At 45.8% G+C, this 24,419-nt stretch overlaps 1 protein-coding gene across 1 annotated transcript in view; it reads left to right on the top strand.

The window, feature by feature from the left end:
• Positions 1–24,419, top strand: part of smyd5 (SMYD family member 5) — a 47,560-nt gene extending 23,141 nt beyond the window's left edge. The window contains exons 9-13 of the mRNA XM_068028665.1: positions 1,372–1,478; positions 12,976–13,032; positions 15,188–15,282; positions 21,524–21,594; positions 23,211–24,419. Of these exons, the coding sequence (XP_067884766.1) occupies positions 1,372–1,478; positions 12,976–13,032; positions 15,188–15,282; positions 21,524–21,594; positions 23,211–23,349 (469 nt within the window). The 3' untranslated portion in view covers positions 23,350–24,419. The remainder of the gene's footprint in view (positions 1–1,371; positions 1,479–12,975; positions 13,033–15,187; positions 15,283–21,523; positions 21,595–23,210) is intronic.

Raw genomic sequence — 24,419 nt, 5'->3', positions numbered from 1 at the left:
TCAGCAGGGTCCAGGAAATGGCAGCTGGGCATGTGCAAACCCTGACTAATCTCCCCGTCCTATTCCTGAATCATTGGGACCATCTCTCAGTGAGATCAGCCAACTTAGCTTGGTTCGTGCTTCATGGGTCATGACCTTGCTGTGTGGATTTGGGCGTTGAAAGGAATAAAAGGAAAACGTGCATTCATATAGTGCCTTCGACAACCTCAGATGTCCCTCGTCAAGAATCTTTAGGGATGGGCAGTAAATGCTGACCTTCCTTGAGACACCCATAACAGTGAATGAATTACAAAAAAATGCACTTTCCAGCCAATGAAATACTTTTTGAAGTTAAGTTGCTGTTGTAATGTAGGAAATGCAGCAGCCATTTTGTACACAGCAGGATCCCACAAACAGCAATGGGATAATGACCAGATCATCAATTTTTTTTTAAGTGATGTTTGTTGAGGGAAAAATATTGTCCAGGACACCAGGGAGAACTCCCCTGTTTTTCTTTGAAATAGTGGCCTTGGGATCTTTTACATCCAACTGAGAGGTCAGGTGCGACCTTGGTTTCACGTCTCATCCGAAAGACGGCACCTCTGGCAGTGCAGCACTTCCTCAGTACTGCACTGGAGAGTCAGCCTTGATTATGGGCTCAAGTTTCTGGAGTGGGACTTGAACCCAGAACCTTCTGACTCGGAGCTGAGAGTGTTACTAACTGAGTGGTGTAGTGGGCATGTCACTAGAACTGCAAGCTGCAGGTTGTGAGTTTAAATTCCAGGAGACCAGGTTGTTGAGCAGAAGGGACTTTAAAAGCTGATATTTAGTTGTAGAAGTCAATCTGGTTCATCAGTCTGGCCTATGCCTATCTCCAGTCCCACACTAAGTGTTTAGATCATCCAGGGGTAATCTAATCAAGGTGCTTAAGATGATTTAAAGGAGTTGATAGGCTAAGTAGAGATAAACTATTTCCTTTGGGGGAGTCCAGAACAAGGGGGCACAACCTTAATATAAGAGACAGGCCGTTCAGGGGTGATGTCAGGAAACACTTCATCACACAAAGGGGAGTGGAACACTCTTCCCCCATCCCCCCCCTCCCCTCCCCCCACCCCTCACACACACACACACACAAAAACCTGTTGAGGCCAGGGGTCAATTGACAATTTCAAAATTGTGATTGATAGATTATCGTTGGGTAAGGATGTGAAGAGTTACAGAACCAAGGCAGAAAGATGGAGTTAATACACATATCAGCCATGATCTAATAGAATGGCAGAACAGGCTCGAGGGGCAGAATGGCCTCCTCCTGTTCCTGTATAAGAGGCTCGAGGGGCAGAATGGCCTCCTGTTCTTATGAGTGAGCTGCTTCTGTGTTTGATTCCCTGACAGCTCTTTGAGTCAGTGGGTCCATGGCTGTGATTCACTCCAGCTTCCTACACAGATGAGGGAGGAGCTGGATGCTTTTATTGACCAGCTGTACAAAGACATTGAGAAAGGTAGGAATTGTACAGATATGTGTCTTTCTGTATAGTGTGTATGTGGGTAGTGTGTGTGTCTGTGTGTATTGTTATGTCTGAGCTGGGAGGAGTGCACTGTCTTTTCTAGTTCCACTTCTCCACAGGCCACAATATACATTTAAATGTTTACGTAGTTACTGATTCGGTCAATCATAGAGTCTACTCTTTATCCCTGAATAAAATACACCAACCAGGTTTCTTTAATAAACAACAAAATTATCAGTTTATTATAAAACAAGACTTGGTCAATAAAGATGCAAAACTTTAACACAGTTTGAAATATGACAGTAAATATATACCTTTCTAAATACCCAACACACACACCAGTTAAAGGAAAAATAAAAATGCTTTGGCCAAAGTACTTGTTAATCCTTGAAGAAAAAGGATAAGATTTGCAAAGTTCCAGATGGCGCATAGTCTGGCATCCAAGTACACGTAGATGGGTCACTGGGATCTTTAGCAGTTAGTTCAGGAGATGTTGAGAGGAAGTCTTCCAGAAGCTTCTCAGGAGAAATGCTGCTTCGGTTTCTCGATTTCTTAGATTTGATTCTCGGGATTTCTCAGAGAGGTGGAGAAAAGATGAACTGGTCTTCTCTTTTAGCAGACTGACCTCCAAACTGACTCAAAACATGAAACCTACTCTTGAGCATCATAAATCTTGACATGTCACTTCACTTGTAAACAACTCCCAAAGTTAGAAGGCACGTGTTTACTTAGCTGGAGACATGTGACATCCAATAAATGATGTTTTTAAACAGAGCTCTTCCAGTGACCATTTAAAAAAACACATCCATGGAATCCCTTCAGTCCTCCAAAGGAATCCACAATTCTAAAACACAAGTCTTAAAAAAAAAAATTAAGAATGGAAGCACATTCATAACCCCTCCATCCTTGGAAGAATGGAATGCCATTTTTAAACGCATTTCATTACAAAGTGTGGGGGGGAAAAAAGATGAAAAAATATTGAAACACATTTACACACTCATTCTCATTCACTATTTACCTGTAACTAATACAATTCTGCTTTGTACCATCTTTGTACTCAGATAATTCAAAGCAAAGTTAAATTCTTCACATAGCATCAGCAATTACATTACTTTTCCTCGCAATGTGGATAATCTTTCAGTGATAGGGCTGCAATAGTAAACTCCATCGAAATAGTCTGGCATTCTGGTTTTTGAATTTTTCCACAAAGGCTAGGAGGTTACGATCAGTATATACCAGTGTCTGTCCGTAGTCATGCCGGACATGGACTTAAAAATGCTTAAGAGCTAGTAGTAAACGCAGGGTTTCTTTTTCCACAGTTCAGTATCTCTTTTGGTGTCGATTTAGCTTTTTGGAAGCGTATCCCACTGGCCTTTTTGTGTCCGATTCATTGTCATGTAACAGGACTGCACTGACCCCAGGTCGCTAGCATCCATTGCTACCTTGAAGGGCTTAGTGAAATTTGGGGCAGCCAACACTGGTTCATTGATCAAAATGGCTTTCAGCTTCTCAAAAGATTCTTGGCCCTCCCCTGACCACGCTACCTTGGTTTTCTTATTTTGTAGCAAATTCATCAGTGGAGCAGGTATAGTACTAAAATTTGGTACAAACTTGCAGTAGAAACCACACGTTCCCAAAAACCTCGTGATTTCTCGTTTAGTCTTGGAGCAAGAAACTCCATAAATGCTTGTTCTTTTGTTGTTCTTGGAAACACTTGTCCTTTCCCTACTATATGCCCGAGGTAGCTTAACTGCGCTTTTGTAAATTCACTTTTGGCAAGGTTTATCACCAAATCATTGTAATTTTCTAAATAGAGCTTCTAATTGTTTCAATTGGTCCTTCCAAGTGTCACTGTACCAGCACATCATCAAGGTAAACAACACAGTTAGGAACACTGGCTACCACTTGGTTCATTGGTCTGCGAAAAGTGGGTGGGGTATTTTTAGCCCGAATAGCATCAATTGGCATTGGTAAAGACTGTCTGGTGTGACAAAGGCCGATATTTCTTTTGCTCGGGATGTTAAAGGAACCTGCCAATATCCCTTTAACAAATCTATCCATACAGACTTCCAAGCAAGGAGCTGGGTAGGAGTCTGCCTTTGTTAGTGCATTAACCTTTCTGGAGTCTATGCAGAATCTAGTTGAACAATCAGGATTAGGCACTAACACGACTAGGGAACTCCAGCTGCTTTGACTGGGTTCAATTAGGTGGTTTTCCAACATGTATTGGATTTCTGCTTTTACCTGGGCCTGTTTCTCTGGGCTTGAGCGATAAGGATGCTGTTTTATAGGAGAGGATTCTCCTACATCCACATCATGTATGGTAAAGGTTTGTCCCTACAGACTCGTTTAAATGTTGTGAGAAGCCTTGTTAGGTCTTCTCATTGTTCTGCATTTAGCTATGAAAGCATATTGTCTAGTCTCCCTAACTATTCAGTATTAGCTAACTGGATAGTAAGGGGTTCAATCTGAGAATTGTCTAGGCCTCCTTCTGCCTCATCCTCGCTATTCCTTTCATCCTTCACTGTCCCTACTACCTGACATACCTGTGCTTGCTTATCCACCTCCTGGCAGTGATATTGTTTCAACATATTGATGTGACTCAGTTGATTCTTTTTCTGGTGATCTGGGATGTTGATCAAATTTACTTTACCAATCCTTTTGACTACGCTATATGGACCACTGAACCGTGCTTTCAGCGGTTCACCCTGTAAAGGCAGTAATACTAACACTTCATCCCCTGGTTGAAATGTTCGGGACTTAGCATGCTTATTTGCCCATTTCTTCATGGTTGGGAAACTTTCAGGTGTTCCTGAGCCACTTTGCAGGATATCGTGAGACACTCCCGGAATACGGATACATATTCTAGCACAGAAGGTTCGTCCCTCTGTTCTAAAAACTTCTCTTTGATTAGTTTTAGAGGACCTCTTATCTCATGTCCATAAACTAATTCAAAAGAACTAAAACCTGTAGACTCATCAGGTGAATCCCTAGTGGCAAACAAAAGAAATTCTAACCCTTATCCCAATCATAGGGATATTCACGACAGTATGCCCTGATCATTGTTTTGAGGGTCTGATGGTACCGTTCTAAAGCCCCTTGTCTGTGGGTGGTATGCTGAAGACTTTAACTGCATTAGACCCAAATTACCCACAACTTCCTGAAAAGGTTTAGACATAAATTTGGAACCTTGATCCGATTGGATCTCAATCGGTAATCCATATCTAATGAAGAACTGGGTTAATTTCTCTACCACTACCTCAGCAGAAATTGTTCTCAAGGGAATGGCCTCTGGGAACCGAGTAGCCATATTCATAATAGTGAGAATATATATTGGTGATCCGCTTTTGTTTTCGTTGAAGGTCCCTCTCAGTCTACCAACACCCTACTAAATGGTTCCCCAAAAACTGGCATGGGAATGAAAGGTGCCGGTTTTATGGCAGGTTGTGGTTTTCCCACAATCTGACACGTATGGCACGTTTTACAAAACTGCACCACATCCTTGGAAAGATCTGGCCAGTAAAAATGTTGACCTATATGTGATTGGGTCTTCCCAATTCCCACATGTAGGAATTTCATAGGCTATCCTTAATATTTCCCAGCGATAATTGGGTGGTACCACTATCTGGTGAACTATCTTCATCCGCAGATTTGTGAGGAAGTCTCCACTTCCTCATCAGAAGCTCATTTTTAATACAGTAGCCTTCTGGAACTCCCTTTGCCTCGGCTTCAGTTAGAGCCGATTATGCCACTTTACTTAACTCTGGATCGGCTTGCTGAGCCTTGATCAGGGCGGCACAGTGGCACAGTGGTTAGCACCGCAGCCTCACAGCTCCAGGGACCCGGGTTCGATTCCGGGTACTGCCTGTGCGGAGTTTGCAAGTTCTCCCTGTGTCTGCGTGGGTTTCCTCCGGGTGCTCCGGTTTCCTCCCACAAGCCAAAAGACTTGCAGGTTGATAGGTAAATTGGCCATTATAAATTGTCACTAGTATAGGTAGGTGGTAGGGAAATATAGGGACAGATGGGGATGTTTGGTAGGAATATGGGATTAGTGTAGGATTAGTATAAATGGGTGGTTGATGTTCGGCACAGACTCGGTGGGCCGAAGGGCCTGTTTCAGTGCTGTATCTCTAATCTAACTTATTGAACATTTCCTTTAGATTATCCAAATCCCCAAAGAAAGTTTCAGATATTCAGCTCTCTGTCTGTGGTGCCAATCTGACCTCTAACAATGGAACTTGTTTAGCCGTTGCTTGGGTCACTATACATGAAGGAAAAATTCCTGCAACCTTTCCCTGCAACTGCTCTGTCTCTGACTTCACTTGGTCTTTCCGTGACTACTGGAGAAGCCACTACCTTCGCTCCGGCCAAATCATTCCCCAAGAGTAGGTCAATTCTGTCTACAGGCAAACTATGGACAACTCCTACAGTTATCGTTCCAGATGTCAGGTCACACTCCAGGTGCATCCGATACAAAGGTACAGGTATATACTCCCTGCCATTACCGTTCACTAAAACCTTGGCATTGAGTGCTGTCTGAACAAAAGAACAAAGAACAGGACAGCACAGGAACAGGCCATTCAGCCCTCCAAGCCTGCGCCGATCTTGATGCCTGCCTAAACTAAAACCTTCTGCACTTCCGGGGACCGTATCCCTCTTTTCCCATCCTATTCGTGTATTTGTCAATATGCCTCTTAAACGTCGCTATCGTACCTGCTTCCACCACCTCCCCCGGCAGCAAGTTCCAGACACTCACCAACCTCTGTGTAAAGAACTTGCCTCGCACACCCCCTCTAAACTTTGCCCCTCTCACCTTAAACTTATAGAACATAGAACATTACAGCGCAGTACAGGCCCTTCGGCCCTCGATGTTGCGCCGACCTGTGAAACCATCTGACCTACACTATTCCATTTACATCCATATGTCTATCCAACGACCACTTAAATGCCCTTAAGGTTGGCGAGTCTACTACTGTTGCAGGCAGGACGTTCCACGCCCCTACTACTCTCTGTGCAAAGAAACTACCTCTGACATCTGTCCTATATCTATCACCCCTCAACTTAAAGCTATGTCCCCTCGTGTTTGCCATTACCATCCGAGGAAAAAGACTCTCACTATCCACCCTATCTAACCCTCTGATTATCTTATATGTCTCTATTAAGTCACCTCTCCTCCTCCTCCTCTCTAACGAAAACAACCTCAAGTCCCTCAGCCTTTCCTCGTAAGACCTTCCCTCCATACCAGGCAACATCCTAGTAAATCTCCTCTGCACCCTTTCCAAAGCTTCCACATCCTTCCTATAATGCGGTGACCAGAACTGCATGCAGTACTCCAGGTGCGGCCGCACCAGAGTTTTGTACAGCTGCAGCATGACCTCGTGGCTCCGAAACTCGATCCCCTTACTAATAAAAGCTAACACACCATATGCCTTCTTAACAGCCCTATTAGCCTGGGTGGCAACTTTCAGGGAATTATGTACCTGGACACCAAGATCTCTCTGCTCATCTACACTACCAAGAATCTTCCCATTAGCCCAGTACTCTGCATTCCTGTTACTCCTTCCAAAGTGAATCACCTCACACTTTTCCGCATGAAACTCCATTTGCCATCTCTCAGCCCAGCTCTGCAGCCTATCTATGTCCCTCTGTACCCTACAACATCCTTCGGCACTATCCACAACTCCACCGACCTTCGTGTCATCCGCAAATTTACTAACCCACCCTTCTACACCCTCATCCAGGTCATTTATAAAATGACAAACAGCAGTGGCCCCAAAACAGATCCTTGTGGTACACCACTAGTAACTAAACTCCAGGATGAACATTTGCCATCAACCACCACCCTCTGTCTTCTTTCAGCTAGCCAATTTCTGATCCAAAGCTCTAAATCACCTTCAACCCCATACTTCCGTATTTTCTGCAATAGCCTACCGTGGGGAACCTTATTAAACGCCTTACTGAAATCCATATACACCACATCCACGGCTTTACCCTCATCCACCTGTTTGGTCACCTTCTCAAAAAACTCAATAAGGTTTGTGAGGCACGACCTACCCTTCACAAAACCGTGCTGACTATCTCTAATGAACTTATTCTTTTCAAGATGATTATAAATCCTATCTCTTATAACCTTTTCCAACATTTTACCGACAACAGAAGTAAGGCTCACAGGTCAATAATTACCAGGGCTGTCTCTACTCCCCTTCTTGAACAAGGGGACAACATTTGCTATCCTCCAGTCTTCCGGCACTATTCCTGTCGTCAATGACGACATAAAGATCAAGGACAAAGGCTCTGCAATCTCCTCCCTGGCTTCCCAGAGAATCCTAGGATAAATCCCATCTGGCCCAGGGGACTTATCTATTTTCACATTTTCCAAAATTGCTAACACCTCCTCCTTGTGAACCTCAATCCCATCTAGCCTCGTAGCCTGAATCTCAGTCTCCTCGACAACATTTTCTTTCTCTACTGTAAATACTGACGAAAAATATTCATTTAACGCTTCCCCTATCTCCTCTGATTCCACACACAACTTCCCACTACTATCCTTGATTGGCCCTAATCTAACTCTAGTCATTCTTTTATTCCTGATATACCTATAGAAAGCCTTAGGGTTTTCCTTGATCCTATCCGCCAATGACTTCTCGTGTCCTCTCCTCGCTCTTCTTAGCTCTCCCTTTAGATCCTTCCTGGCTAGCTTGTAACTCTCAAGCGCCCGAACTGAGCCTTCACGTCTCATCCTAACATAAGCCTTCTTCTTCCTCTTGACAAGCGCTTCAACTTCTTGAGTAAACCACGGCTCCCTCGCTCGACAACTTCCTCCCTGCCTGACAGGTACATACTTACCAAGGACACGCAGTAGCTGCTCCTTGAATAAGCTCCACATTTCGATTCTGCCCATCCCCTGCAGTTTCCTTCCCCATCCTACGCTTCCTAAATCTTGCCTAATCGCATCATAATTTCCTTTCCCCCAGCTATAATTCTTGCCCTGCGGTATATACCTGTCCCTGCCCATCGCTAAGGTAAACCTAACCGAATTGTGATCACTATGTCCCCTAGTAACTGACTCTTCCACCCTGGGAAAAAGCTTCTGACTATCCACTCTGCCCATGCCGCTCATAACTTTGTATACCTCTATCATGTCGCCTCTCCACCTCCTTCGTTCCAGTGAAAACAATCCGAGTTTATCCAACCTCTCCTCATAGCTAATGCCCTCCAGACCAGGCAACATCCTGGTAAACCTCTTCTGTACCCTCTCCAAAGCCTCCACGTCCTTCTGGTAGTGTGGCGACCAGAATTGCACGCAATATTCTAAGTGTGGCCTAACTAAAGTTCTGTACAGCTGCAGCATGACTTGCCAATTTTTATGCTCTATGCCCTGATCGATGAAGGAAAGCATGCCGTATGCCTTCTTGACTACCTCATCCACCTGCGTTGCCACTTTCAGTGACCTGTGGACCTGTGCGCCCAGATCTCTCTGCCTGTCAATACTCCTAAGGGTTCTGCCATTTACTGTATACTTCCCACCTGCATTAGACCTTCCAAAATGCATTACCTCATATTTGTCCGGATTAAACTCCATCTGCCATTTTTCTGCTCAAGTGTCCAACCGATCTATATCCTGCTGTATCCTCTGACAATCCTCATCACTATCCGCAACTCCTCCAACCTTTGTGTCGTCCACAAACTTACGAATCACACCAGCTACATTTTCCTCCAAATCATTTATATATACTACAAACAGCAAAGGTCCCAGCACTGATCCCTGTGGAACACCACTAGTCACATCCCTCCATTCAGAAAAGCACCCTTCCACTGCTACCCTCTGTCTTCTATGACAGAGCCAGTTCTGTATCCATCTCGCCAGCTCACCTCTGATCCCATGTGACTTCACCTTTTGTAACAGTGTGCCATGAGGGACCTTGTCAAAGGCTTTACTGAAGTTCATATAGACAACACCCACTGCCCTTCCTTTATCAATCATCTTCGTCACTTCCTCAAAAAACTCAATCAAATTAGTGAGACACGACCTCCCCTTCACAAAACCATGCTGCCTCTCGCTAATAAGTTTGTTTGTTTCCAAATAGGAGTAAATCCTGTCCCGAAGAATCCTCTCTAATAATTTCCCTACCCCTGACGTAAGGCTCACCGGCCTATAATTTCCTGGATTATCCTTGCTACCCTTCTTAAACAAAGGAACAACATTGGCTATTCTCCAGTCCTCTGGGACCTCACCTGTAGCCAATGAGGATGCAAAGATTTCCGTCAAGGCCCCAGCAATTTCTTCCCTTGCCTCCCTCAGTATTCTGGGGTAGATCCCATCAGACCCTGGGGACTTATCTACCTTAATGCTTTGCAAGCAACTCAACACCTCCTCCTTTTTGATAATGAGATGACTGAGACTATCTACACTCTCTTCCCTAGGTTCATCATCCACCATGTCGTTCTCTTTGGTGAATACTGATGCAAAGTACTCATTTAGTACCTCGCCCATTTCCTCTGGCTCCAAACATAGATTCCCTTCTCTGTCCTTGAGTGGGCCAACCCTTTCCCTGGTTACCCTCTTGCTCTTTATATATGTATAAAAAGCCTTGGGATTTTCCTTAATCCTGTTTGCCAATGACTTTTCATGTCCCCTTTTAGCCCTCCTGACTCCTTGCTTAAGTTCCTTTCTACTGTCTTTATATTCCTCAAGGGATTCGTCTGTTCCTAGCCTTCCAGCCCTTACGAATGCTCCCTGAAGAGATCCCAATGGTCCAGATATCTGAAACCCTCCCTTCTACACCAGCTGTTTAGCCACGTGTTTAGCTGCACTATCTTCCTATTTCTAGCCTCACTGGCACGTGGCACAGGGAGTAATCCCGAAATTACAACCCTAGAGGTCCTGTTTTTTAACTTTCTACCTAACTCCCTAAACTCCCCCTGCAGGACCTCATCACTCTTCCTGCCTATGTCATTGGTACCGATGTGTACCACAACCTCTGGCTGTTCACCCTCCCCCTTCAGACTGCCCCCTGTCCGTTCAGAGACATCCTTGACCCTGGCACTAAGGAGGCAACATACCTTCCTGGAGTCTCTTTCACGTCCACAGAAGCGCTTATCTGTGTCCCTGACTATAGAGTCCCTTATAACTATTGCTCTTCTGCGCTTTGTCCCTCCCTGCTGAACAACAGTGCCAGCTCTGGCTGCTGCTGTTTTCCCCTGATAGGCCATCCCCCCCAACAGTATCCAAAACGGTATACTTGTTAGAGAGGGGGATAGCCACAGGGGATTCCTGCACTGACTGCCGGCCCCTTCTTGCGGTCACCCATCTATCTGCCTGCACCTTGGGTGTAACCACTTCTCTGAAAGTCCTGTCTATGATGCTTTCTGCCACCTGCATGCTCTGAAGTGCATAAGGAAATTCTTACACGCAGCTGCAAGTTCAGATATAGCAAATGTATCATCCACGTATCAGAAATATGCAAGAGGTAGGAGGTTAGGGGTCATTGCATAGAAAATGCGTTTCACATGGAAATTGACAAAAAGCTTTGACAGCAAAATAATTGTACCTCACTCTGCCTCTCCTTATAGAGCAGGTGGGGCTCCTAGAGTGTAAGAATCAATTGGGAGAAGCTGAGCTCGTTTCTCTCATTCTATTCTGTACATATCATAGAATCATAGAGCACAGAAGGAGGCTATTCGGCCCATCGTGCCTGTCTCTGTAAAAGAGCTGTCCAATTAGTTTAGTTTAGTTTAGAGATACAGCACTGAAACAGGTCCTTCGGCCCACCGAGTCTGTGCCGACCATCAACCACCCATTTATACTAATCCTACACTAATTCCATATTCCTACCACATCCCCACCTGTCCCTATATTTCCCTACCACCTACCTACACTAGGGGCAATTTATAATGGCCAATTTACCTACCAACCTGCAAGTCTTTTGGCTGTGGGAGGAAACCGGAGCACCCGGAGAAAACCAACGCAGACACAGGGAGAACTTGCAAACTCCACACAGGCAGTACCCAGAATTGAACCCAGCCCCGCTCCTCTGCTCTTTCCCCATAGCCCTGCAAATTATTTCCCTTCAAGTATTTAATTTTCTTTTAAAAGTTCCTATTGAATCTGTTTACACTGCCCTGTCAGGCAGTGCGTTACTGATCACGGTAACGCAATGACTTAAAAAGAAATGTCCTCATCTCTGTTTTTTTTTGCCAATTACATTAAATCTGTGCTCTCTGGATACTGACCATCCTGCCACTGGAAACAGTTTATTCTTAATTATTCTTTTGAAACTGTCATGTTCGGCCCCCACCTGCCAAGAATGAGGCACATTAATTTTGTCATGAACATTGATTTTAAACTGGAGTGAAGAAAGGACTTGTTAAACAGATCTGCCATGGCTGGAAAATACATTTGCATATTAACAGACAGTGCTTGGAAGGACAAAGGACCATTCCCTGACACATTCAACACACAATGGACCTTGATCACCAGGTATTGTGTGTAAGAGGAGCTAAGGGGAGACTGCTAAGGTGATACAATCCAAAACGTGGTCAGACCAGTTAGTCACATGACTAACCTGCTTGGCAACCTGGGTTTTTCTGAATTGTACAAACAGTTTGAACTGAGAGTGTCTGTTTGCTCCTGGACTGAGAAGATCTCTCCTGTCTGCTCCCATCTCTTTCTCACAAGCCTCTGAATCCACTGAAGACGCATGAACCCCAAGAGAGAAAAGTCTCCTGTAAAAAACAAGGTTTAAGAATACCAGGTCCCAACAAAAAGCAAGATCTACCTACAATCAAGGACTCTATAGTGAGCCCAAAGAACCGTAACAACAACTCTTCAGATATTGCCTCAAACCTTTCCACTTTATTTTTCTTCTCTTTTCTGTCTCTATTTGCATGCTAATGTTGGCGTGTCGTGTATCCATAAGCGTCAACCAAATTTAGAGTTTAAGTTCAAGTTTAATGAATTTCAACTTTTCTTCTTTAAACCTAAGAAAGCCTGTGTGTGCTGATTTCTTTGTCTTATAATTGGAAAGCAGTGAACAAGGATTCACCAAGGGGGAGCTAAAAACATGGTGTGTTTCAAATTAAACCCTGTTAAGGGTGAAAGGGAACCCTAGATCTCTTTCTCACCTGATCATAACAATGCCCTTTGTAATTTTGAGCACCTCTACTAGATCTCCCATTAACCTTGCCTCTTCTAAGGAAAACAATTCTAGCTTCTCTAGTCTAGAATCATAGAATCGTACAGGACAGAAGGAGACTGTTCAGCCCATTGAGCTGACACTGGCTCTTTTGAAGAGCTATCGAATTATTCCCACTCTCAAGCTCTTTGCCTTTGTCCTTGCAATTGTTTCTCCTTCAAGTATTTCCCCATAACTCAAACCCTTCATCCCCGAGTACAATTCTGTGTGACTGTGTTGTTCTGAACTGGGCGAGGTAGAGTGAGATGGGAGGGCGGTGAGTAAATCACTGGACTGACAGCTTTGTTACTCCACAGAGAGCGGGGAATTCCTGAACTGCGAAGGATCAGGCCTGTACATTCTGCAGAGCTGCTGTAAGTAACTGGGATCTGGGAAAAGAGCAGAATCAGCAGGGCGTATTTAACCACATCCATTGAATCCCTATCAACATCAAAAGCACCATTAACCATTGCTAGCAAGGAATTAACCCCTGCCAGACAGCATCCTGTGTTAATAGTGACTGTGTGAGAGACAGAATAACAGATGCTGCAACAGTGTAGAGGGAGATTTACTCTGTATCTAACCCCATGCTGTACCTACCCTGGGAGTGTTTGATGGGACAGTGTAGAGGAAGCTTTACTCTGTATCTAACCCTGTTTTTTTTCTTCGGTGGCCTTTATACCCCAGGCCCCTTTTATATATTTTATGTCGATGGGGCCTTTATTCCTCAGGCCCCCTTTATACACATATTTTTAAAATAACTTTATTAAAAACAGATAAATAAACCAAAAACTCAAATTAAAATGCCATTCTCGGCGTCGACAATGCACTCCAGTCCCTGCGGTGCCCGCCGGTCGCGGAAGGCCTCAAGCGCACCGGCGGACACCGCGTGCTCCTTCTTCAGGGACACCCGGGCGCGAACGTACCCGCGGAAGAGGGGCAGGCAATCGGGGAGGACAGACCCCCCAACGGCCCGCAGCCTGGACCTGTGAATTGCCACCTTGGCCAGGCCCAGGAGCAGACCGATGAGGAGATCCTCCTCCCAGCCCACGCCCCTCTGCACCGGGTGCCCAAAGATCAGGAGTGTGGGACTGAAGTGCAGCCAAAACTTGAGGAGCAGCCCCTTCAAATACTCAAAGAGGGGCTGCAACCTCGCATACTCCATATATATGTGGCACACGGACTCGTCCAGGCCGCAGAAAATACAGGCAGCCTGGGAGTCCGTGAACCTACTTAAAAATCTATTGCACTGGACTGCCCTGTGCAACACCCTCCACCCCAGGTCCCCGATGTAAAGGGGGAGGACTCCCGCGTAGAGAGACCTCCATCGGGGTTTCCCCTCGCCGCCAGATGGCAACGCGGACCGCCAGGGCGTGTCCGTCCGGCTGACGAAGGCGAGAAAGTGGGGAGTGTGCAGGAGCAGCCCGTACAGGAAACCCCTCACGCCTAGAGCAGAATATAGATAGACTGGAGAGTTGGGCAGAAAAATGGCAGATGGAGTTCAATCAGGGCAAATGCGAGGTGATGCATTTTGGAAGATCCAATTCAAGAATGAACTATACAGTAAATGGAAAAGTCCTGGGGAAAATTGATGTGCAGAGAGATTTGGGTGTTCAGGTCCATTGTTCCCTGAAGGTGGCAATGCAGGTCAATAGAGTGGTCAAGAAGGCATACGGCATGCTTTCCTTCATCGGACGGGGTATTGAGTACAAAAGTTGGCAGGTCATGTTACAGTTGTATAGGACTTTGGTTCGGCCACATTTGGAATACTGCGTGCAGTTCTGGACGCCACATTACCAAAAGGATGTGGATGCTTTGGAGAGGGTGCAGAGGAGGTTCACCAGGATGTTGCCTGGTATGGAGGGTGCTAGCTATGAAGAGAGGTTGAGTAGATTAGGATTATTTTCATTAGAAAGATGGAGGTTGAGGGGGGACCTGATTGAGGTGTACAAAATCATGAGAGGTATAGACAGGGTGGATAGCAAGAAGCTTTTTCCCAGAGTGGGGGTTTCAATTACAAGGGGACATGAGTTCAAAGTGAAAGGGGAAATGTTTAGGGGGGATATGGGTGGAAAGTTCTTTACGCAGAGGGTGGTGGGTGCATGGAACGCATTGCCAGCGGAGGTGGTAGACGCGGGCACGATAGCGTCTTTTAAGATGTATCTAGACAGATACATGAATGGGCAGGAAGTAAAGAGATACAGACCCTTAGATAATAGGCGACAGGTTTAGATAGAGGATTTGGATCGGCGTAGGCTTGGAGGGCCGAAGGGCCTGTTCCTGTGCTGTAATTTTCTTTGTTCTTTGTTCTATTGTAATGGCACAGAGGGGTATCTAATCCTGTGCTGTACCTGCCCTGGGAGTGTTTGATGGGACAGTGTAGAGGAAGATTTACTCTTTAAAGAGAAATGTCTTGTGTTTACTAGTGCATTTCCTGGTGATTTGATCACAAGTTAAGGTGAAATGTGTGTGGAAGTGGGAATACAGGATTAGGAAGAGGCTGTAAACTTTGACCCTCCTCTGTTGCAGGTAATCATAGCTGTGACCCTAATGCTGAAACCTCCTTCCCAGAGAACAACTTCCTCCTTCACTTGACTGCTCTACGAGACATCAAAGCTGGGGAGGTAAGGTCATGTTGCAGGACCGGCGCGTCTTTGTACGCTTGACCTGCAGCCCTCGTGGACCAAACTGGCCCAGCTTTTATATCCCTGCTCTGTGCTGCATTACACTGTGTTGGTTAGAAGATGTTGGCAGGAGCGAAAGGGTAAGAGAGAGAAAAGGATGTCATTCACAATCTAGTGAGCCACTGCTGATATAGTGTGATGACCTCTGTTGGTGAATTGCCTGCTGACGCCTATGTTCACATCTACTCTTACAGTGCAGAAGGAGGTGATTCGGCCCATTGTGTCTGTGCCAGCTCCTTGAAGGTGCTGTCTAATTAGGCCTGCTCCTTGCCCACAGCCATGCAAATTTTTCCTTTTCTAAGTATTTATGTTGTGTGACACTATCACCGTGCTAAATGGAATAGATTCCGAAAAAATCTAGCAATGCAAAACTGGGCATCCATGAGGCGCTGTGGGCCATCAGCAGCAGCAGAATTGTACTCAACCACAATCTGTAACCTCATGGCCCGGCATGTCCCTCACACTACCATTACCGTCAAGCCAGGGGACCAACACTGGTTCAATGAAGAGTGCAGGAGGGCATGCCAGGAGCAGCACCAGGCGTACCTCAAAATGAAGTGTCAACCTGGTGAAGCTAGAACACAGGGCTACTTGCATGCCAAACAGCGTAAGCAGCATGCGATAGACAGAGCTAAGCGATCCCATAACCAACAGGACAGAGCTAAGTGATCCCATAATCAACAGATCAGATCTAAGCTCTGCAGTCCTGCCACATCCAGCCGTGAATGGCGGTGGACAATGAAACAACTAACTGGAGGAGGTGGCTCCACAAATATCCCCATCCTCAATGATGGGGGAGCCCAACACATCAGTGCGAAAGATAAGGCTGAAGCATTTGCAACACAATCTTCAACCAGAAATGCCGAGTTGAAATTCCATCTCGGCCTCCTCCTGAAGTCCCCAGCATCACAGATGCCAGTCTTCAGTCAATTTAATTCACTCCACATGTTTTCAAGAAACGACTGAAGGCACTGGATACTACAAAGGTACTGAAAACCTGTGCTCCAGAACTTGCCGCGCCCCTAGCCAAGCTGTTCCAGTAGATCTACATCACTGACATCTGCCTGGCAATGTAGAAAATTGCCCAGGAATGTTCTGTACACAAAAAGCAGGACAAATCCAACCCGGCCAATTACTGCCCCATCAGTCTACTCTCAATCATCAGTAAAGTGATGGAAGGTGTCGTCGACAGTGCTATTGCCCATCCCTAATTGCCCTTGAGAAGGTGGTGGTGAGCTGCCTTCTTGAACCGCTGCAGTCCATGTGGGGTGGGTATACCCACAGTGCTGTTCGGAAGGGAGTTCCAGGATTTTGACCCAGCGACAATAAAGGAACGGTGATATAGTTCCAAGTCAGGATGGTGTGTGACTTGGAGGGGTACTTGCAGGTGGTGGTGTTCCCATGCACCTGCTGCCCTTGTCCATCTAGGTGGTGGAGGTCGCGGGTTTGGAAGGTGCTGTCTAAGGAGCCTCGGTGAGTTGCTGCAGTGCATCTTGTAGATGGTACACACTGCTGCCACTGTGTGTCGGTGGTGGAGGGAGTGAATGTTTGTGGATGGGGTGCCAATCAAGCTGGATGGTGTCGAGCTTCTTGAGTGTTGTTGGAGCTGCACCCATTCAGGCAAGTGGAGAATATTCCATCACACTCCTGACTTGTGCCTTGTAGATCGTAGACAGGCTTTGGGGAGTCAGGAGGTGAGTTACTCGCCGCAAGGTCCTAGCCTCTGACCTGCTCTTGTAGCCATGGTATTTATATGGCTACTCCAGTTCAGTTTCTGGTCAATGGTAGCCCCTAGGATGTTGATAGTGGGGGATTCAGCGATGGTAATGCCATTGAATGTCAAGGGGAGATGGTTAGATTCTCTCTTGTTTGAGATGGTCATTGCCTGGCACTTGTGTGGCGTGAATGTTACTTGCCACTTATCATCCCAAGCCTGGATATTGTCCAGGTCTTGCTGCATTTCTACACGGACTGATTCAATAGCTAAGGAGTTACAAATGGTGCTGAACATTGTGCAATCATCAGCGAACGTCCCCACTTCTGACCTTATGATTGAAGGAAGGTCATTGATGAAGCAACTGAAGATGGTTGGGCCTAGGAGGAGCTCCTACAGTGATGTCCTGGGACTGAGATAATTGAACTCCAACAACCACAACCATCTTCCTTTGCGCTCGGTACGACTCCAACCAGCGGAGAGTTTTCCCCCTGATTCCCATTGACTCCAGTTTTTCTAGGGCTCCTTGATGCCATACTCGGTCAGATGCTGCCTTGATGTCAAGGGCAGTCACTCTCGCCTCACCTCTTGAGTTCAGCTCTTTTGTTCATGTTTGAACCAAGGTTGTAATGAAGTCAGGAGCTGATTGACCCTGGCAGAACCCAAACTGAGCGTCAGTGAGCAGGTTATTGCTAAGCAAGCGCCACTTGATAGCACTGTCGACGATACCTTCCATCACTTTACTGATGATTGAGAGGAGGCTGATGGGGCGGTAATTGGCCGGGTTGGATTTGTCCTGCTTTTTGTGTACAAGACATACCTGGGCAATTTTCCACATTGCAGGGTAGATGCCAGTGTTGTAGCTGTACTGGAATAGCTTGGCTAGGGGCACGGCAAGTTCTGGTGCACAAGTCTTCAGTACTATTGCCGGAATGTTGTCAGGGCCCATAGTCCTTGCAGTATCCAGTGCCTTCAGTTGTTTCTTGATATCACGCGCAGTGAATCGAATTGGTTGAAGTCTGGCATCTGTGATGCTGGGGACTTCAGGAGGAGGCCGAGATGGATCATCAACTCTGCACTTCTGGATGAAGATTGTTGCAAGTGCTTCAGCCTTGTCCTTTGCACTGATGTGCTGGACTCCCCCATCATTGAGGATGGGGATATTTGTGGAGCCACCTCCTCCAGGTAGTTGTTTCATTGTCCACCACCATTCATGACTTGATGTGGCAGGACTGATTCATTGGTTATGGGATCACTTAGTTGTGTCTGTTGCATGCTGCTTACGCAGTTTGGCATGCAAGTAGTCCTGTGTTGCAGCTTCACCAGGTTGACACCTCATTCCTGGTGCTGCTCCTGGCATGCCCTCCTGCACTCTTCATTGAACCAGTGTTGGTCTCCTGCCTTGATGGTAATGGTAGAGTGGGGGATATGCCGGGCCATGAGTTTACAGATTGTGGTTGAGTACAATTCTGCTGCTGTTGATGGCCTACAGCGCCTCATGGATGCCCAGTTTTGCATTGCTTGGTCCGTTCAAAATCTATCCCATTTAACACGGTGGTAGTGTCACACAACACGACAGAGGGTATCCTCAATGTGAAGGCAGGACTTTTTCTCCACAAAGACTGTGTGGTGGTCACTCATACCAATACTGTCATGGACAGATGCATCTGTGGCAGGCAGATTGCTGAGGACGAGGTCAAGCATGTTTTTCCCTAATGTTGGTTCCCTCAACACCTGCCGCAGACCCAATCCAGCTGATATGTCCTTTTGGAGTCAGTCAGCTCGGCCTATAATCGTGCTACCGAGCCACTCTTGGTGATGGATATTGAAGTCCCCCTCCCAGAGTACATTCTGCACCCTTGCCACCCTTAGTGCTTCCTCCAAGTGGTGTTCAACATGGAGGAGTACGACCATAGGAATTAGGAGCAGAGGTAGGCCATTCGGCCCATCGAGCCTGCTCTGCCATTCAATAAGATCATGGCTGATATGTTTTTGTCTCGAATTCCACATCCGTCTACCCCCGATAATCTTTGCTCCCCTTGCCTAACAAAAATCTATCTATCTCCGCTTTAAAAATATTCAATGACCCCGCCTCCACCACCTTCTGAGGTACAGAATTCCAATGTCATGAATTTCTCCTCGTCTTTGTCCGAAAAGGGGAACTCCAAACAATATTCGAGATGTGGACTCACCACTGCCCTGTATAACTGAAGCATGACATCCTTACTTTTGTTTTCTATTCCTCTTGTAGTAAAGGATAGCATTCCATTAGCCATCTTTATTACTTGCTGTACCTGCATACTAACTTTTGTGACTCATGCATTAGAACACCTAGAAACCTCTGCACCTCGGAATTCTGCAGTCATTCTCTGATTAAGTAACACTCTGCTTTTTTATTCTTCCTGCCAAAGTGAACAACTTCGCATTTTCTCACATTATCCTCCATCTGCCAGATTTTTGCCCACTCACTCAACCTATCTATATCGGTCTGCAACCTCCTTATGTCCTCTTCACAACATACTTTCCTACCTATCTTTGTGTCATCTGCAAATTTAGCTACAATGCCATCACTCCCCTCATCTAAGTCATTGATATAAATTGTGAAAAGTTGAGGCCCCAGCACAGACCCCTGTGGGACTCCACTCCTCACATCCTGCCAGTCAGAAAAGAACCCATTTTTGCATACTCTGTTTTCTTCCAGCCAGCCAATCTTCTATTCATGCTAATATTTTACCACCTACACCATGAGCTCCTACTTTGCGCAATAACATTTATGTGGCACCTTGTCAAATGCCTTCTGGAAATCCAAGTACAGAACGTCAACAGGCTCCCTTTTATCCACAGTGCATGTTACTCCTTCAAAGAACTCCAATAAATTGGTTAAACATGATTTCCCTTTCACAAAACCATGTTGACTATTCCAATTATCTCGAGCTTTTCTAAGTGCCCAGCTATAGCCTCCTTAATGATTGATTCTAACACCTTCCCCACGACAGACAGACATCAAGCTAACTGGCCTATAGTTTCCTGTTTTCTACCTCCCCCACTTCTTGAATAGAGGGGTTATATTTGTTATTTTCCAGTCTGATGGAACCTTTCCAGACTCTAGTGAATTTTGAAAATTTAACACCAATGCATCTACTACCTCATTCGCCACCTCTTTTAAGACCCTAGGATGAAGCCCATCAGGACCCGGGGACTTGTCAGCCCGCAGCTCCATCAGTTTGATCAGAACCACTTCCTTGGTGACTGTAATTTCACCAAGTTACTCTCTTCCTTCCACCTCCTGATTTACAGCTATTACTGGAATGTTTTTTGTATATTCTATAGTGAAGGCAGAAGCAATATATTTGTTCATTTCATCTGCCATTTCCTTATTATCTACTATTAACCCCCCATTCTCACTCTCTCGAGGACCAGCACTCACTACTTTTTACCTTTTTAAATAGCTGTAGAAACTCTGTCTATCCATTTTTACATTTCTAGCTAGCTTCCTCATTATACTCTAATTTCTTTCCCCTGATTAACCTTTTCGTCATTCTCTACCGTTCTTGATATTCTGACCAATCATCTGACCTGCCTGATTCATCAGCTAAGGGAGGGTGGTAGGTGGTAATCAGCAGGAGGTTTCCTTGCCCATGTTTGACCTGATACCGTGAGCCGTCATGGGGTCTGGAGTTGATGTTGAGGACACCCAGGGCAACTCCTTCCCTACTGTATAGCACTGTGCCGCTACCTCTGCTGGGTCTGTCCTGCTAGTGGGACAGAACATACCCGGGGATGGTGATGGCAGTGTCTGGGACATTGTCTGCAAGGTATGATTCCGTGAGTATGACTATGTCAGGCTGTTGCTTGACTAGTCTGTGTGACAGCTCTCCCAACTTTAGCACAAGCCCCCAGATGTTAGTAAGGAGGACTTTGCAGGGTCGACAGGGCTGGGTTTGCTGTTGTCATTTCCGGTGCCTCGGTCGATGCCGGGTGGTCCGTTTGGTTTCATTCCTTATTAACTTCGTAGCAGTTAGATACAACTAGTGGTTTGCGCGGCCATTTCAGAGGGCATGTAAGAGTCAACCACATTGCTGTGGGTCTGCAGTCACATGTAGCAAAAAGCAGCAGATTTCCTTCCCTAAAGGACATTAGTGAACCAGATGGTTTTTTTTTTACAACAATTGACAATAGTTTCATGGCTATAATTAGACTAGCTTTTTAATTCCAGATTTTTATTAATTAAATTCAAATTCCACCTTCTGCCATGGTGGGATTCGAACCCATGTCCCCAGAGCAATACCCTGGGTCACTGGGTTACTAGTCCAGTGACAATACCACTACACCACTGCCTGCCCGCTGTTCCTGTAGAAAGAGGCTCAGGGGGCTGAATGGTCTCCCATTCCTGTGTGTGTGTCACGGGATGAGATAGGATGGCGTGGCGGATATGGAATTGATGGTGGATGTTTTATGTTTTGACAGGAGGTGTGCATCACATACCTGGACTGCTGCCAGCGTGATCGGAGTAGACACACTCGACACAGAATCCTCAGGTACTGCTCCCCACTCCCCCTCCCACTCCCCAATTTCTACCTTCTTACTCAACACGGGGCATGTTGAGAAACACACTGCTCATAATCACAGTATAATATAGCACCGGAGGCCATTCAGCCCATCAAGCTTGTGCTAGTTCTTTGAAAAAGCAATCCAATTAGTCCCATACTCTTTCCCCATAGCCCTGCAATTTTCTCCTTTTCAGGTATTTACCCAATTCCCTTTTGAAAGCTACTATTGAACCCGCTTCCACTGCACATTCCAGTTTACAGCAACTCGCAGTGTAAAAACAAAATTCCATCTCCCTACTTCTGTCAATCACCTTAAATCTATGCCCTCTGGTTACTGACCCTTATACCACTGGAAACAGTTTCTGCTTATTTAGTCTATAAAGCACTTCATGACATTATACACCTTTATCAAATCTCCTTAGATGAGAGAACATTTAAATAAATATTTGTCATAACGCATAATATAACACACACCTGAAATAGTGGGGAACTGTGTTTAATGAGAGTGAGGAATCTAAAGCAATTAATAGTAGCAAAGAAAAAGTATTAGATAAATTAATGGGACTAAAAGCTGACAAAACCCCAGGACCTGATGGCTTACATCCTAGAGTTCTAAATGAGGTAACTGCAGAGATGGTGGACGCACTGGTTATGATTTTGCAAAATTCTCTAAGATTCTGGAATGGTCCCAGTGGATTGTAAGTCAGCAAATGGAGCACCACGATTCAAGAAAGGGGGGAGAAAGAAAACAGGCCAGTCAGACTGACAGCAGTCATCGGGAAAAAGTTGAAATCTATTAAGAAGGAAGTGGTAATAGGGCCCTTAAATCATATTCGGCAACGTCAACATGGTTTTATGAAAGGGAGATTGTGTTTGACAAATCTCTTAGAGAGTTTATTGTTGGGACTGTGTAGAGGATAGATAAAAGGGAACCAGTGGATGTAGTATATTTGGATTTCCAAAAGGCATTTGATAAGGTGCCACGTGAAAGGTTGTTGCACAAGATAAGGCCTCATGGGGTTGGGGCTAATATATTAGCATGGTTAAAGGATTGATTCAAGCGTGGAAAACAGAGCGTAGGGATAAACAAGTCATTTTCAGGTTGGCAGACTGTAACTAGCAGACTGTTGCAAATAGAAGTGCTGGGGCCTTAACTATTTACAATTTTGTTATGACTTTGATGAAGAGACAGAGAGTAATGTATCCAAGGTGGCTGATGATACAAAGCTAAGTGGGAAAGTAAGTTGTGAGGAGGACACAGAGTCTGCAAAGGGATATAGACAGGTTAAATGGGCAAATGGGGAGCGGGCAAGAAAGTGGAATTGAAGCCCAAGATCAGCCATAATGGTATTGAATGGCAGAACAGGCTCGATGGGCCATATGGTCTACTTCTGCTCCTAGTTCTTGTGTTCTAAGGAGATGGAGTATAATGTGGGGAAGTGTGAGGTTATTCACTTTGGTAGGAAGAATAGAAAACTGAATATTTTTTAAATGGTGTAGAAACTTCTAAATGTTGATATTCAGAGGGATTTGGGGACAGGGTAGAGGGAGCTTTACTCTGTATCTAACCTGCGATGTGTCTGAAACCTATGTTATTTTTGAAGGGAGAACTATCTGTTCGTCTGCTCCTGTCCTAAGTGCGTGGCTCAGGCTGGTGACCCTGACTTGACCTCAGAGGAAGAGGAGGAGATCGAGGCCGATGCAGAGAGTGCTGAACTCGAAGACGAGATGACAGATGTTTAAGGCCGATAGTGGGTGGAGAATTCAGCAGGAAGAGGACTGTTACAAAGCATCTCTGTTCACCAATGCAATAACCACACCTAGATGTCCATTAAAACACACACACACGAATCTCTGTACAAAGCACTTGCTCCAACTCACGGGCAGGCTGGCCAATTAATCACACCAGTTGCTTCATGTGAGTGGAAGAAAATCATCGCTGTTTTGGGAGGGTGGGGGGTTTGTTGCAGGACAATTGGGAGGTTGCAACCATAGACACTGCCCTCCACCCTCCCCCCACCTTCTCTTGCTGAGGGACTGGCTCCTGTTGCTGATCATCCCCCTGCCTCCCCCGCGTGGCAAGGGAGGGTGCTCGTAGTCCACAGCTGTTCTTAAGACCTCCCCCTGTGATGTGCGGGGTAGGAGGTCACGGACCTGAGTTTGGGTTGGTGGTTGGCTATGGTGTGAGTTGCGGGATGGTTGGGGGAGATCGGGGCAGCACAGAGAGGGAGCTTCATCCACAGTCAATGCCTTAATCACTGCCGAGCGATCCCTGCTGGTGAGTATATCTGTGCAGCAGTGTTGGGTTCTTCTGTAATGCCCCCCATGGTGGAATAGCCCACCATCAAGGCACACATTGGTACTCGCACATGGAAGAAGTTGGGCGAGATTATTGTGAGATATCCAGCAGTCCTAGAGCCCATACCCCAATGAGTCAGCACCTCAAGGAAGGAGAATGTAAGGGACCAGTTGTGGGGAGGGCAGACTCAGCTTACTGTGAAGATAACATTGCATTCCATTTTGGTGTAACACTCTCACTACCTCCAGCCGCTGAGGAAGTATTTTACATGGATCAACCTGGCACACTCCAAGTGCATTCAGCTCCAGTTCAGTGGTGAGACACGACAGCTCTCTGTGTATCAGTCTGTGTGTGACTGTGTGGTGTTTGTGTGTGTGAGCATGTGATTTGTGTGTGTCTCTCTCTGTTTCTCTGGGAGTCTGTGTCTATGTGTGGTTCTGTATATGTGTGCATGTGTATGTCTATGTATGATGTCTGTGTTGGGGGGGATCTCTATCTGTGTGTCTCTGTATGT

This window comes from Heterodontus francisci, chromosome 1 (assembly GCF_036365525.1).
Source record: "Heterodontus francisci isolate sHetFra1 chromosome 1, sHetFra1.hap1, whole genome shotgun sequence".
Taxonomy (NCBI): Eukaryota; Metazoa; Chordata; class Chondrichthyes; order Heterodontiformes; family Heterodontidae; genus Heterodontus; species Heterodontus francisci.
This window is presented reverse-complemented; position numbering and strand designations above follow the sequence as displayed.